Here is a 15,540-nt window from a genome sequence, read left to right on the forward strand (position 1 = left end):
TAATTTCAGAATTTTATTCTACTGTTGTAGTAAACCGGCCTGTAGAAAACTATCAGAAAGACTTAAGGAAACTCCTACTGATATACTTTGGTTTATTGTGTTATATTTAATGTTAGCTTACTAATGATATTAGTAGGGCCCTACTAATAGGCTATATATTATATTATATATAATGATATATATATTATATATATGATATTTATAAGGGCCCTCCCCCCGCAGCAAATTTCCAGATAGTTACATAATTGTGATGAATGTAATCCTTTTTAAGTTATTATTTTGCAGTGTAAGATTACAGTTAACACCTTTAAATATTACATAAATGTACTATGAATTTTTAATAAACTTAATGAGTGTATAAATCAACAGCAAAAAGTAATTCTTGAAAAAATCTGCACAGTAATTTTATAAAATCTAAATATGTTAATAAAAACAAATTACTATTAGTTCTCTTATAAAATTCAATCAGGCAATCATACATTTCACAATTTTATATTTATATATTAATATCAAGAATTCAGAAGTGCATATAGCCTACACTACAAAGAAATAATATACAATTAAATTATGCTTATTTTAAATGTATTGAGCAGGCTAGGTATAACAAAATATATTGGCTTTTAATAATATTTCAGTGCGCAAACCGATGATAACATGAAAAACAGAGCGCACACAGCGTGTATGCGCATCGCGGGTGCAGAATGATGTGCTCAAAGCAACATGGTGACTCTATGTGTGCAGCGCTGCGCTGCATAAGTGCGTATTTAAACGTTCACGTCACAAAGTGAAGAAATGTCGAGCGCACAAATCCTAGTGCGATTTGTTCCTTTGTTTCAGTTTTATATTCCAGTTATTGCGCGTTTGATGCCGATTCATAGTCCTTGTGATGTGTGTGATGATCTAGCAAGCACACGGTAGTGAGTCGTTTAAAAACAACAACAAACTCCAACAAAATAAAGTAATTTTATGCAAATATACAGCCTTTTATCTACAGATCATGCATTATAATGTGAATATATCATATTGGAGAGAGTTTTACCGTGCATCCAAGAGGCGCGCGCGCTGTTTGAATATGAATGGAGAATGATTGACAGCCGCAGAGGAGGGAAAACGAGTTTCCGTATACTTAAATGATGTAAATAGACTTCTGTCCCTCACATTAAGCTATGGAATGACTTCAGATGACTTTGTCACCCAAACTGACGTAATTAAGCGAGAGGCGCCGAAAAGCGCGCTGTTTCCATCCCTGCTTGTCAAAACGTGGCAAAGACACATCAAAAAGCTGCTGTAACAGTATACTATAACCATTTGGCACTTAAAAAGAACGTCACGACACATAATGCCCCGTATTCTTTTACTAAAGAATATTTTTGACTTATTTATGAAATGCATAACTGATGCTACTGAAATTTATTCTGGCCATTGGGGTGGCCAGTGGGGCGGCCACCCCCTGGTGGCGCCATTGAGAACCACTGGTCTATAATATCGTTATTGTTGATTTAACGATCTGACATCATCGAGTATTGTCCCTCACTTTACAAAAAAAAAAAAACACACCCATTGAGTGCACGCATTCACTACGCGATGTAACCTTAGGCTAGTAACGTTAGCTGCTAACGTTAGTTTAGCCTAGCACGCGTGCACCGTTAACTTAACTTTAACGTACATTTAACAGTTAAAGCGCACACTTTCACTGCGTGATTTAGTCTATTAAAATGCATTATGCCCCCAAATTCAAGATAAACGGGCAAAAAATGTCCATATGTCTTTTATATTTATATCATTTCATATAACGTTAGTTAACCATATTATTACACAAAAAGCGCCGTTTTCCCCCAAATATCAGCATGATTACAAATGTGACATTGATTTTATGCAACGTACATTTTAATAAACAAGTTAATATCAAGTGACTTACATTTAAGACATCAAATTGCCTGTTTCGCATCTCTGAAAAACACAGGACGGTTACTGAATGAATCCGTTTTTTGAACAAATCAGCTGAATCAATGATTTAATGACTCACTCAATAAGACAGTAAAATGCTTTATTCCTGAATGAATCAGCCTTTGAAAGAATCGGTTGAATCTCAATGACTCACTCATCAACAGTGACTTGCTGCCACCTCCTGGCGGGTTTAATTTCACATTTAAAGTATCTTTTCATTTTTAAAAGAATTTCTGCAGAATTTAACGTTTTAATATTTTCAACATTTCAAAACATTATACATCTTTAACTGCTCTTCGCCAATTAACTTTAATAAAGGTTGATCTATTAGTTATAGCCTACATTTAGCAAAAGGCACATGATAATAATAATAATGTGTTTAGATTCAAATGGTAAAACATGTATAAAAATAAACCGAAAATAGTACAAACTTTGCTAACATGTATTAACTTATTTTAGCTAAAGTATTTGTGTAAATTTTGCCTTTTGTCCCATGCTGGTGCCTTTTTCCACATGTGTTGGAAACCTTGCCACCTCATACATTTATAAGATTTTTAAACAAAAGCCACTTTCTTGATTTATTCTCATACAGAAACTGTTCCATCAATGTTTAATAAAAACAATTTTCTGCAATCACACAGTATAGTGTACTGTATCATGCACACTCTGATCCCTGAAGCCACCCTAGGTGTATATGACATTCTTCTTTCAGACGAATACAATCGGAGTTATATTAAAAAATGTCCTGGCTCTTCCAAGCTTCAATTTTTTAATAGGAGTCAATGGGTATATTTTTTCTTTATCATTGAGACAGAGACAGAACATTCTCATTCAGAACATTCAGAACTTCTCCAAAAGTGAACCCGCTCATTTTAGCCCAATAAGACCAATTATACATAACAAGGAAAAGAAAAAAACATAAAAAATCATGTTACAAAGTCAAACCATCAGCAGCTTGGAGAACTTTTTTAATTAGTTTTTTTTTTTTTTATGAAAACGAAAAGAGACAAGGTTAATTAACCTCTCAGTCATTCATTGCTAAGTCTTGTAAGTGTTGCATTTCTGAGCTCTATACTTCTGGTTTCCGTGTCATGGTCTTGATCTTCTGCCTATTTGCCTGTTTGCCTGTGCCTTGGACTATTGTTATTATCCGTTTCATTTACTCTGTATAGTTTTGACCTTAAGCCTGTTATATGGAATACGATTGTGGATTACCCTAATAAACTACTGCGTTTGGATCCTCAACCCGTTTTAGAGCAGTACGTAACATGTATATATTTTATGAGATAAGATAACATTAAGCTGTCATATGGTCATGTTACAATATACCCCACGGGGCATGTTAACACATTTCACTTCCATTCTTTCGGGGTAAATAAAGAAAAATGTATACACTATTAATGAAACAACACCACATAATTGTACTAGACAAGTGTACAATTAATGTGGGAAAAAATAAATACTCTGAAACCTAAGTGTATTTTGTTTTTAAACTATGAAAGTCAAAAAGTGTTAGGTTGTGCCCCGCTCTCATCTATACGAGCTTGTAATTCACTCGTCCTCTTCATCTAAATCGGTTTCTTCTTCAAACATATTGCTGAATTAAACCAGTATTTCCACTTGCCATTGTGGAGAGTTTACTACCGTAAAGCTGATTGGGTGAATTTGGTGTGAGTGAGTGGAGGCGGGGCTCATTTGGAAATTCATGAATCCTCATATACTAAATGAAGCAAGGGTGTAGAGTTACATTCAATCTATTTTAAGGCATGAATTTTAAAAAATCATAGGAAAAAAAACGTTTAAATATGTAATTTTGGTGATCAAAGATGAGTTTCAAGGGATACAATTATTGACCAGTACCATACTCTTTATAGGTACTTTTTAAGTAGAGACAAAATTTGAGCAATGTGTTGATTTGTCCTCAAGGTGTCACTATTGGGTTAGAGATCACACCGGTAGAAACAGCAAGGATTGCATGGCATTGGCTCACATAATCATTATCAAAACTTAACTATAACCAGAGAATGTCTAATATGTAGACGCCGGGCTTTGCTATAACTACTGAAAAGTTCGGAAATGCTCATACTGATGATCCACTAAGATAATTTTAGTGTCTTCCGTGGTTATAAGGCTTGTGCATCACTTTTAACTGTGTTTCTAATGTTCTTCTTATAAACTGCATGAAGAAGAGAAAGTGTTAATGAATTTATGTGCAATTGCATTATTTATTTTGAAACTTGTTAATTATTGTATGATCTATTTGACATGTTACATCATTATTATTTATTGTGGTTGGATATTGGTTGGGTAATTTCCCTGCTTGTCTTTGCCCTGACATGTCACTGCCTTTTTTACAGTCTATGGTCACTGCAAGGATTTCCAACAAGGTTAAAAACAACGTCACCCAACATTGACTGGCCACGCCTTGATATCTTAGACGGACGAATGAGAGTGGTCGACTTTTGTTAGTCCAGAAACAACAGCCAATCAAAATGGATTTTGCTGATCTTTGATTTGCATGTGTCCAATAAGGATTATTACTGCTCTCACTCATTACAGCTCTTAGGAAAATTAAATGCAACGCCTCACTCACTCACAGCGTCAGATTTAACCGGTGACAGCCAGAGACAGAAGACCTACGAGAACTCGTGTGGATTTCAAAAGGAAAGTTATTAAAGTCCGTGCTGGATTTTACGTGCAACATGACTTTTGAGGAACTTAATGGAGATTACTCTGTTGAAAGGTAACATTTATTTATATTAACATTTATTTGGCAATTCAGACATATAACATTATTATAGTAATTTTACCAATAATTGAATAAGGCCCTTATAAATAAACATCAACTATGTGAAATGAACATGATGATGTGGAACATATTAAATTAAGATATTATATCTCAAACACATGTACCGGCTCGGGTGAACTGTCAGTCAGCGGCACGAGCTCAGCTCACGAGACTCAGAGTCTCACGAGACTTTTCGCTTGTGATGTGCCGGATTTTGTAGATCTTTAAAATTTTGCTAAATTATTTTTGCTGATATTTTATCTGCTTGTATATGAAAAATATCGGCAAATTACTCACTTACTCGATCAAACTACCATATACTCGAATTATTAGTTTTCAACCGCCGCAGTCTTAGTGTAAACGGTGCACGAGCTGTTGCCATGCACAAATGTGCAATTATTAGTTTTCATCCGCCGCAGTCTTTTTGTGTAACGTTAAACGGTGCACGAGCTGTTGCCAGGCACAAATGTTCAATCGTCTCGACTTTACTAAAGTCGTATTAATAATGTATCCAAATTTTGTTTTTACAGGATGGATTCTGTGATTAAAGCTCTAGAGGAGGTCCTGCGCTCCGCATTACCGCAGGGATCTATTACAGTTGGGGTGTACGAGGCTGCAAAGTCACTCAATGTGTAAGTTTAGAGACTTTTTCAATGTTACTGGTTTTCAAAGTCATTGCAACAAGTGCAGTAGTTTAGGCTAAATAACAAAAATCTCAACTCTTCTGTTCAGGGATCCTGATAACGTGGTGTTGTGCATCCTGGCCACTGACGACGACGATGATGTGAAAGATGTGGCGCTTCAGATTCACTTCACTCTCATTCAGGCTTTCTGCTGCGAGAACGACATCAACATCCTGCGCGTGAACAACACGCGCCGCCTCGCGCACATCCTCGGGGGCGCGGGCATGCACGGGAGCGAGCAGATGGATTTGCACTGCATTCTGGTCACTGTAAGTGATTTTTGTTTGTTTGTTTGTTTTTACTTGTCAGGACAGGTCCAGGTGTAACTGCCACTGCATGACGTCCACAGGAACATCCTGCTCTGTAGCCTACTCATTCATATGCAAATAGAAGTGTCTTGACTTAATGTTCCAGGTTTCTATTTGCATTTTATTTTGAAATCAAATGAACAGCTGCCTCGGTATTCATCATTCTTAGATTCCTTCAAAAGACTTCGTAGGAAGCATTCAATAAGATTTGCATTCTCCCAAAATCACTGGTCATTTGAATTGTCATCTATTGCAGCTTGACTTCACTTTGATTCCTACACGAGATTTGTTTCGGGAGGTCAAGGGGTCAGACTCATTAATGGCCAATACTAAAATGCAGAGAGCAGGATGGCTGTGGTGGAAATAATAATGTTATATATATGTTTCACAAAAAAAATATTTTTAATCAAATGTGCACTATCCATAGACAGTGCAGCTGTCTGTAAGAAGAACTGGAAAGGACAACGCTTAGAAGTTACACAGCAGGACATGTTCTAGCTGATACAAACAGATTGTAATCCCATCTCTTCTTCTGATGTTCACAGGTTCCACATGCATCCACATGGAAAAACCCAGCTCTGGGAAAAGTGAACCACTTCTGCAGAGAGAGTCGCTGTATGGATCAATGGGTGCCCATTATCAACCTTCCAGAACGATGAGGACAGCTAAACCCAAGAGGGGAAAACATGGATAAAAATATCTAGTAAAAAAGATAAAAAAGGTGGTCGCAAAAAGGACTGATTGCCCAGACCGGCGGAACAAGGGACTGACCTTTAGTATAAACTGGAGGAGGAGCACCTTTTAGCAATCTGAGATGATTCAGCGCTTTTTGGCTTTGTTTGTGGGACTTTTTAAGGACGTCACATGAAGCTGATTGTGAATGGAAGTGAGCACCTGAGTATCTTGTGAGATAGTTTATTGGTGGGGTGTCATAAAGCACTTCAGTTAATTACAGGATGAAATATTTCTCAGAGCAACACGAAGCACTATTTTTCAAAGAGGCTGGCCTATTTGTATCTTTGCCATCGGTTTTGAATAGTATACCATCAGTACTTGTTTATTAATGTTTGAAAATAAATCATTTTAAAAAGGAGCTTGCTTCTAAACCACTGAGATGAAAACTATGCATTCACAGTATCCTGTTTGTTTTTTTTGTACATAAGTTAACTGTTCTTTTGTGGTCTTTAAATTATTTCTATTCTATTAATTTAAAGAGGTATTTATGTAAAAACTTTTTATACTATTATATGCAAACGTGAAAAAATGAATTTTGTGTTGTAATAAAAGTATTTTTTGAACACAATGTGGTAATCATGTGGGTTACTCTGTTGGAGGTTTCTGGACTAGTAGAACTGACCCGACAACACCAGTGGGGATCAGCGGGGTCACGCTGGACTCGGTGGCCTTCGTGAACTCCCTGTCACAGTCCGACAAAAGCCATCCAAGCCTTTCTTTTGTCCTGCTTTAGTTTGCGTGACCACTGCGTCTATTCATCAGATTCCCTTTTCAGCTGAAATGAATTGCTCAGGTTCAGCTTACTGTATCGCTTGCTCATGTCAAGGTCAAGCTTGCTGTCATAAATCAGTTTGCTCTTAATTGTGCTATGTGTGACAAACTGATACCACTCTGTAGGCCAAAAGTCAGTCACTGCGTAGCAAGACATTACACAAGCCCATCTGGAGAACGGAAGTGTCTCTAGTGGCGCCTCAAAAGTGTTTAGAAGGTGTGGTTGTGATCACATAACTGGCACATATTGGGTCAGGTTTCCAGACATCACATACCAGTAAATCAGTTGTGTAACCCACCACTTCCTACACAAAGGTTATGAAGTAAGGTTTGACTGACGTAACGGTTAGGCAAATGCAAGGCAGGTAAACCCCTGTCATGTGACATCAGAAAAAACGGATTTGCTCAAGGACAAAATAGCATTTCTCAAAGACAACTTACATGCTAAATATGTCTCTGCATGCAAATAGTAGATGAACCAAGCAATCCTGGTCAAAAGTCAGCTAGTCTCTCAACTTAAATAATGAATGCGCCTTTAGGTGTTAGTTCAGTTTTTTGACGTCACTAACAGGATTATTTTTAGAACGCAGGTACAAGGACCAGGTGATATAAGAGCTGTTTTGTCACAACTTACATCACTGCACCACCACTCCTTGAGCTCAGAATAACACACGCCACATTAACTTCCTTTACTAACAATCATTTGTGTCACATCTCTGATGGCTAAAATGAATTTTAAACATCATCAAGAATATAGTATTTACTTTAAAAATGATATTTTGTTATTTTAACAGACGTTCAAAAGTCTGAACTCTTAACTTTTTTTAAAATTAATACTTTCAATCAGCAAAGGTGCATTAAAAGTAAAGAAATCTATAATGTTACAAAAGATTTCTACCAAAAATAAATGCTGTTCTTTTGACATTCTATTCATTAAAGAATATTGGGGGGGTATGAATAAAGGTTTTCACAAAAAATATCAAGCAGCACAATTTTTTTTGAGCACCAAATCACGATCATGTGACACTGAAAACTGGAGTAATGATGCTGAAAGTTCAGTTTTGCAATCACAGGAATACATTACATTTTAAAATATATGAAAATGGAAAACAACTTTGGGGAAAAAAGTAGTGTTTTGTTTCCTTTGTGTACAATAAAGGGATAATTCTCCCATATGACTTTCTCCCATCTTTCTTTCTTTGAAACACAAATACAGATATTTAGCAGAATGTCCGAGCTGCTCTTTTCCATACTATAAAAAGTGGATGGAGTTACCATTCACTTTCAGGGAACGTTTACACAACAACGATGTACTAAAAACAGAAAAGTTCTTCTTTTGTGTTTACGAATCTGTGAAAACTATTAAAATCGCTGTATTATTAATGCTAGGCCAGTAAAATGGCGATGTCACTAAAGAAACATTATGCACCTGAACATGTGACATACACATACATGCACGTCACCATTTTCAAAAAAACGCATTTTTGTAGTTCACACGAAGACGATAACGGTCTCATTTTCGAAAACTTGCACTTTAAAATGAATGAATGTGTAAATGAACAGCCAAAACGCATAAAAACTTTTTAGTTTTTAGTCCGTTTTTAGTTGAAAACGGTGTCGTCTAAACGGCCCCTCATTCTATGAAAAATAACCGTATTTTCAAATGATACACTAATATAGTAAAAACTGTTTAAACATTAAGACTCTGCAAGAACACACATGTATGCGATGCATTTTGTTTTACTATTTCACAATTTTAATAAAATCTTTCTTTCAAGGTACAGTATGTATAGCACATGTTATGAAGGCTTGCAAAAATACAGAAATTAGAAAAAAACAAAACAAATAGAAACTATTTTCTTCACAGAGATACTGAGGTCACAGGGATTTGGTCTCAAATCTCAAATACTGCATAACTTCTGATGTCTCTAAAATAATACAGACATTGCCGCATCGATACATGGTTGCTCAGCCAATTCAAAGTGTGAATGTTAAAGTAACGTTTCATGGCTGCCCTGTTTGGAAAAAACCCATTCGACTCATAGACAAGATCAAACAGTAGTGGTCTTCGTTTCAAAATTGTGGCTTGACAGAGGAAAGAAACGTTTAAAACAGAAGGAAAGGGCACTTTAAATCTAAAGCAACATCAGAATAGAAAAGTTACTCAGGGACAACAGATAAAAAGTCTCATCTTTTCAGTCGTACGCATCAATAAGTAAGGATTGCTTTGAAAAATATAAGGCACATGTTTGAAAGTGCAGGGTGAAGGTATCAGCTCTCTTTTCTCATAAACCACTTTTCTCTATGGCTTTGCACATAGTGGTACTTGGGCCTTTCATTGAGAACAAATCAGTGTTTGTGTGATGTGATATCGCTTACTATATTGTTAATTTACCCAGCATGCACTTGGCCATTGGTGATTGCAGAAGCCACATCAAACACATTATCCAGTACGAAAAATGGATCTTTAAATTCCACTTATTTCAGTCAGTCCCTTTGCTATGACATTATTCATAGAAGCTACAAGAGGAATATTTAACCCACGTCTACTTATTAGACATTAAGAGGGATTTCAACAGTTAGTGTATCTGCAAGCTCTTTATATAATAACGTGATGACGATATCTTTGAAAAGTGTAACTAAAGGCACCATTCGGTGGAAAGAGGAAATTAATCACATAATTCAAGCAGTTTAGATGTTTTAAAACGGTGTTATTTCCTGGAATGACTTCAGTTTGGCCCAAACAACCAAACAGGCAACCAAAATGGCAACTAATTAGTACTGATTGGAGTTTATTTACAGTAATAAATACTGTAAGAGCTAAATATAGTTAAGACATGGCACAAAGTTATACTACGGAGCTAGAGCTGGACTTAAGGCAAAGTTGAGTAATTAAATAAGACGAGCATACACTACAATATAGTGCAGGGCTTTCTGTCCTTGAAGGGGTTTTCTGAGGCAGGGATGCCCATGAGCAGGGGGTCGTATTTGGCGTTTTCTCCACAGTAACGCATGAGATCAGCAGAGGCTTTGGATACCTGGATGAGACAAGTCAGAATGTGAAAAATCTTTATATTCATTTAACCATATAGTGCATGAATCATTAAAACACAAAGAAACTATATATCTTATGGTTTATTTTGACTTCAAACCGAGAATTTATACTTCCGTTCAAAAGTTTGGGCTCGCAAGGTTTTTTTATGCTTCTGAAAGAAGTCTAATGGTCACCAAGGCTGCATTTATTTGATCGAAAATACAGTTAAAACAGTTATACTATGAAAAATTATTACTATTTAAAATAACTGTTGTAATGTAATTTATTCCTGTGTTCAAAGCTGAATTTTCAGCATCATTACCCCAGTCTTCAGTGTCACATGATCCTTCAGAAATCATTCTAATATGATGATTTGATGCTCAAGCAACATTTCTGATTATTATCAATTAGGGATGCACAATATATTCACCACCATATTATTGGCCGATATGTGTTCATTTTTGATGTTATCGTTATCGGCCCGATAAGAAAATTTGGCCTATATATTAAAGCGATAAATAATGGATTTCCTTCAGCTGAGACACTTCAGATGCGCACTGTTCGCCATGTTGTTGTTTTTTTAATTACTTGAAAGATGATTGGAATCACTTCATTAAAAAGGAAAATACACTCAAGTGCAACATGCACAGCACTAGTCTGTCATACAGGCTACATACAATTTGAATGAGAACATTATAATTGTGTGCTTGGGACATGGCTTTTAATGGTGAGACTTTTGTTTTTGTAATCAGTCAAAAATTATATCAAAAATTGGATTTAGATTTATCTGCCAATATATTGATTATCGGCTTTCAAATATAAAGAATTTTCATATCGGTGCATCCCTATTATCAATGTTAAAAATAGTTGGCCTGCTGAAAACCATGATACATTTTTTTGTGTTTCTTCTTATTCTGACAAACACAAAGTTCAAAAGAACCCGCAGTTATTTGGAATATTTAATGTATATATGCTGAATAAAAGAAAATCTTTTTTTTTATCTTTTTTTTTTTATCTTACCGACCCCAAACTTTTGAAGGGTACATTACCATAACCTTTTTCAAAAACAATTTACTATCTCTATTACATCAACACAGTCATGCACATGAATCCTTACTGTATTGTACATCACTATTTTACCCCCAAAAAAGAGTGCTGTCAAATCGATTAGTCGCATTTAACATAAAACTTTGTGTTTACATAATATATATGTATATATATATATATATATATATATATATATATATATATATATATATTATTAAACTTATATATCATATATACGTCGGTGTGTGTGCATGTCTGTATATATGTACATATACTGTATATGTGTGTATATACAGTATATATACACACACAGAGACATACTGTATATAATATATATAAATTAGTAATGTACACACACATATATTATGTAAACAAACTTATGTAAGATGCGATTAATCACGATTAATCAATTTGGCAGCCAACTTTTTTTTTATAATAATGCATAATATTAATTAAAATATCTTTAAATGCATGGTGTTCAATAGAGTAGGCAGATGTATTTGCAGTTTTGGACAGTAAACCACACTCTTAAAAATAAAGGTTCTTTATTGGCATTAATCGGTCTATGGAGAACTTCACATTTTAAACTTAACACTTTCCATTGCACAAAATAATTTTTATAGTGGAAAAAGGTTCTTCAGATCATTAAAATATTATTTAGTTCATGAAGAAAAAAATGGTTATTTTGGGAAACCAACAAATGAATTAATAATGCCTGAATAAAAATGTTCCTTGTTTTTGATTCTATTAAAATGTACAGATCACCTGGAATAAAATATTATTTGGCGTTTCAACCACTATTGTCAGCCATGTTGTATTTATTTTTTGTTGTAAAAAAAAAAAAAAAAAGCACAAATCACACAAAAAGAGGATGTTCATCTTGGTAAAGGCTTAAAGGTGATCATCCATGGTGGTAAAAAAAAACACCTTTAAAGATCTGTTCACAGTAATGTGACACCAGCATCAGAGGGTTCATTCACAACAAAACATACCTTTATCCTCTCGATACTGGCCTCGACTTTCAGTTGCTGGACCATCCTCCTAGCATGTGTCAGGTTGTTTGAGCCCGCCATTTTAGAGGACATTTTTTTTACAACTGCAACAAAACACACAAAACGTGCAGTTATAGAATAGATGTCATAAAACACTTATATTTTGTTATATGCCAGTGTCAGAGAGCAGAACTGATGCAGAAAGTCATGACAACATCGCATTAACAAATCCTTCCTCCAAACTTGTCAAATCAACACCCAGGCCTATAGTTACAAATGAAATCTAGAGCAATTTCACAATAAAAAAAGCACAAAATGGATGCAAACGAAAACAGTCTTCCTAATATAAAAACATCTGACTGTAGTGTCATCAGTTAACAGGGACGTTCACCATTGGAGTGAATGTCAAAACCTTCTCAAATGCTTGTTCTGTGGAAAACAAATTATTCCCTGAGCGAATAATTTGAGTGGCTAATAGCAACCACAATTGAATTCATTATAATGTCAGATCTGTTATATATGCATTTCTGTCATTCCTTGCTTTCATTTTGAAATACATTGTATCCCTCTCATACAACTCGAACCTGAAAGACTAGAATCTTTTTGAAATGAAAGAATAGCTTCTTCATTCAAAGCAGGGGTTGGTCATGATGGTCAACAAGTTAAGATTTCCTCTTATTTGTTTTTTTTTATTTTTCATGTTTAACATTAAGATTATTTCAGTTTATAAAAATATATCTCTGCATTCTGTTCTCAGTCAATTTTAAATGCAAGAAGAAAGAAATGCATCTGTAATCAGGTCAGGTGAATTTAACCAGCATAATTACATAAATAATTCAAAAGTTCCTGTAACGTCTTACATAAAATGGGTTTCCAGTTTCCTGCATTCCCTAAAGACTGGAATACTTCTCGAGTGAAGGTAGTCAACAGCATCTATTGTCACTCATAAATACTAACAAAATACAAAAGGTTTATTTTCACTGACTTCTGGGTAAAGGAAGAGGAAATATTGCAGATATAGTCTGGAGTTTTAGGTTACTAGAACTTTTTTTTTTTTTCAGATGGGACATGTCCTACTTTACCTGGCTTGAGGAAGTTTGGCAGTGGCATGATGTCACACACTTACAAAACCGGAACAGTGTTACAGTGCTCTCTATCGGGAAAGCTGACATAATCACAAATGCTCCTCCAGAATATCCAGACCCCGGTCGACAGACTGTGTCACTTTACTAGCATGAGAAATCATAGCTGTTCCAATTAATGTTTATATGGCATTGTCTAACAAGGTAATTTTCCATTGATATTACCCATGAAGTCAGAGAGGAACATTCGGAAATCATTTATTATGGTGTAAATAAAATACTGGAAAGTTTAGGCTAAATATAGTAACGGAAGATACAAAGTATACACTGCAAGACACAGATAAGTGTGCGTCTCTTTGTCTGAGTCACAGAAAAGGTGCTGATGGCTTTATGTTCTGCATATACGGGGGGGTGTATGGATGCGTGTATGGGTGGTACACTTTTGGAGAGAGCACAAAACATGTCCCTGTCTGAGTGGTGACCTATTAGCCCTGAGGTCATCAACTGCTGCCACTACACAGTTTATTCAGCAGATGTTATCAGCTGTTCCTGCTAAATGCTCGCTTAGTCACATGATCTCCCGGTGACACCAGCACGCCCTGATCAACACACTGTAGAAATGCAGCTCATTCTCACTCAGCATGTACTATTGTGACTATTCAGCACATTTAGACTTGAGATCACCTGAAGGCAGCAAAAGAATTTTAGGTAAGCTCAGGTTTTATGCATTAAACTTGCTAATTCAATATGCAAAAAAAAAAAACATTGTATGAAACACAAAAATATTATTTAGTGTGCAAACAGATTTAAGAAAAAAGTCCAACGGCAATTTAATATACAAATATTACAACAACGTCATCAATATCAGTTATTTCTGCATTGAATGCATTGAATTAAGTTAATTTTACATTTCGAGGGAAAAAAAAGCAGGGCTGAAATTATCTAACAAAGTTTGAAAGACTTTTGGCTGCATTATTTGCACACGTTTAAGCAGGGCCGGCCCGTGGCATAGGCAGTATAGGCAAATGCTAAGGGCGCAAGCGCCTTAAACCCTAGGGGGGGCGCCAGAGCCGCGTAAGGAACTTTCCGCTTTTATTGTACTTAATTAACACTGCAACGAGTGGAGCAATTACATAAGCCTGCCAGTGGCGCAAAAAGTGGGTATACCGGTATGTGTAGCGGAGTAGGCGCCCTCATAAGATTTCATCATAGAATTTTGACAGGGGACCCCCCTCCAATAATATCGCGAGCGGGCGCGGGCGCCGTGAGCGCTGAGCGAACAGGCACGAGTAGTGAGTTGTCGTCGAAAAAGATAGATACAGCAAAAAAGCGGCCGGGGGCTAAAATAGAAATAGCTCATTCGTTTTGTTTTGTTTAATCGGCGGCGCTGGGTTAGTGCTGGTGTAATGCATTGGTAAAAAAAAAAGTTTTTTTTCTGACACCGCATGAAACGCGTAGATCAGCGGCCCATTGGTTGGTTTCTTGATTGACACTGGGCTGGCCCAATCACATCTTTAATGTGAAGTACAGAAAAATACTCTTTCTATTAGTATAGAAATTAGTACAAAACTTATGAAAGTTTCCTTTATTTTTCAGTGCATTGTTTTACAATGAGTATTATCATGGGATTAATATTATAACTATTATTATGTAATGTAGACAGACACTAACTAAAAGAGGTTTGAATTTTTCTTTGTTTAATTTGAACACTGAATATGGGTTGGAGCTTTTAATTTTGAACTCTCAAAGTGCACCAGATTGATGAAGTTAACATTAAAATGCACAAAATTTTCTTACGGGGGATCATGCCTTGCCTTGTAGCAGCCTAATGGATTAGTAATAATAGTAGTGGTGGTAGTAATTGTAATTTATCTACTACAAGTTACATGGTCAGATAATATGTATTTAAACAATGCAACTATGTAGGATGATTGAAATATCCTTGAACGTTCTTTTTTAGCATTTGTATAAACAATTTATTACAGTTCAAGTCATAATTTGCTTGTTGAAGTTTTGGAGTGACTGTAAGAGCATTTTTGTTTAGTTAAATAAATACTCATTATTTTTAAAGGAGAGGGGGGGGGGGGGGGGGGGGGGGGCGCAAAAATCAATCTCGCCTAGGGCAACCAAAGGGCTAAAGCCGGCCCTGCGTT

The 15,540-nt window shown here is 35.8% G+C and overlaps 2 protein-coding genes across 2 annotated transcripts; one reads left to right on the plus strand and one right to left on the minus strand.

The window, feature by feature from the left end:
* The first annotated feature begins 4,529 nt into the window (after window positions 1–4,529).
* On the plus strand, window positions 4,530–6,819 carry gadd45aa (growth arrest and DNA-damage-inducible, alpha, a). The gene is made up of 4 exons (XM_056260796.1): window positions 4,530–4,690; window positions 5,266–5,367; window positions 5,468–5,687; window positions 6,272–6,819. The coding sequence occupies exons 1-4, from the start codon at window positions 4,650–4,652 to the stop codon at window positions 6,383–6,385; spliced, it is 477 nt and encodes a 158-aa protein (XP_056116771.1). The 5' UTR covers window positions 4,530–4,649; the 3' UTR covers window positions 6,386–6,819.
* Window positions 6,820–9,533: 2,714 nt separating this feature from the next.
* gng12a (guanine nucleotide binding protein (G protein), gamma 12a) lies at window positions 9,534–12,428 on the minus strand. Its single transcript, XM_056260797.1, has 2 exons — window positions 12,306–12,428; window positions 9,534–10,270 (listed from the first exon to the last, which is right to left on the minus strand). The coding sequence occupies exons 1-2, from the start codon at window positions 12,396–12,398 to the stop codon at window positions 10,145–10,147; spliced, it is 219 nt and encodes a 72-aa protein (XP_056116772.1). The 5' UTR covers window positions 12,399–12,428; the 3' UTR covers window positions 9,534–10,144.
* Window positions 12,429–15,540: the final 3,112 nt, after the last annotated feature.

The sequence above is a fragment of the Rhinichthys klamathensis genome, unplaced genomic scaffold, assembly GCF_029890125.1.
Source record: "Rhinichthys klamathensis goyatoka isolate OS25496 unplaced genomic scaffold, OSU_Roscu_1.1 h1tg000178l_1, whole genome shotgun sequence".
Lineage (NCBI taxonomy): Eukaryota > Metazoa > Chordata > Actinopteri > Cypriniformes > Leuciscidae > Rhinichthys > Rhinichthys klamathensis.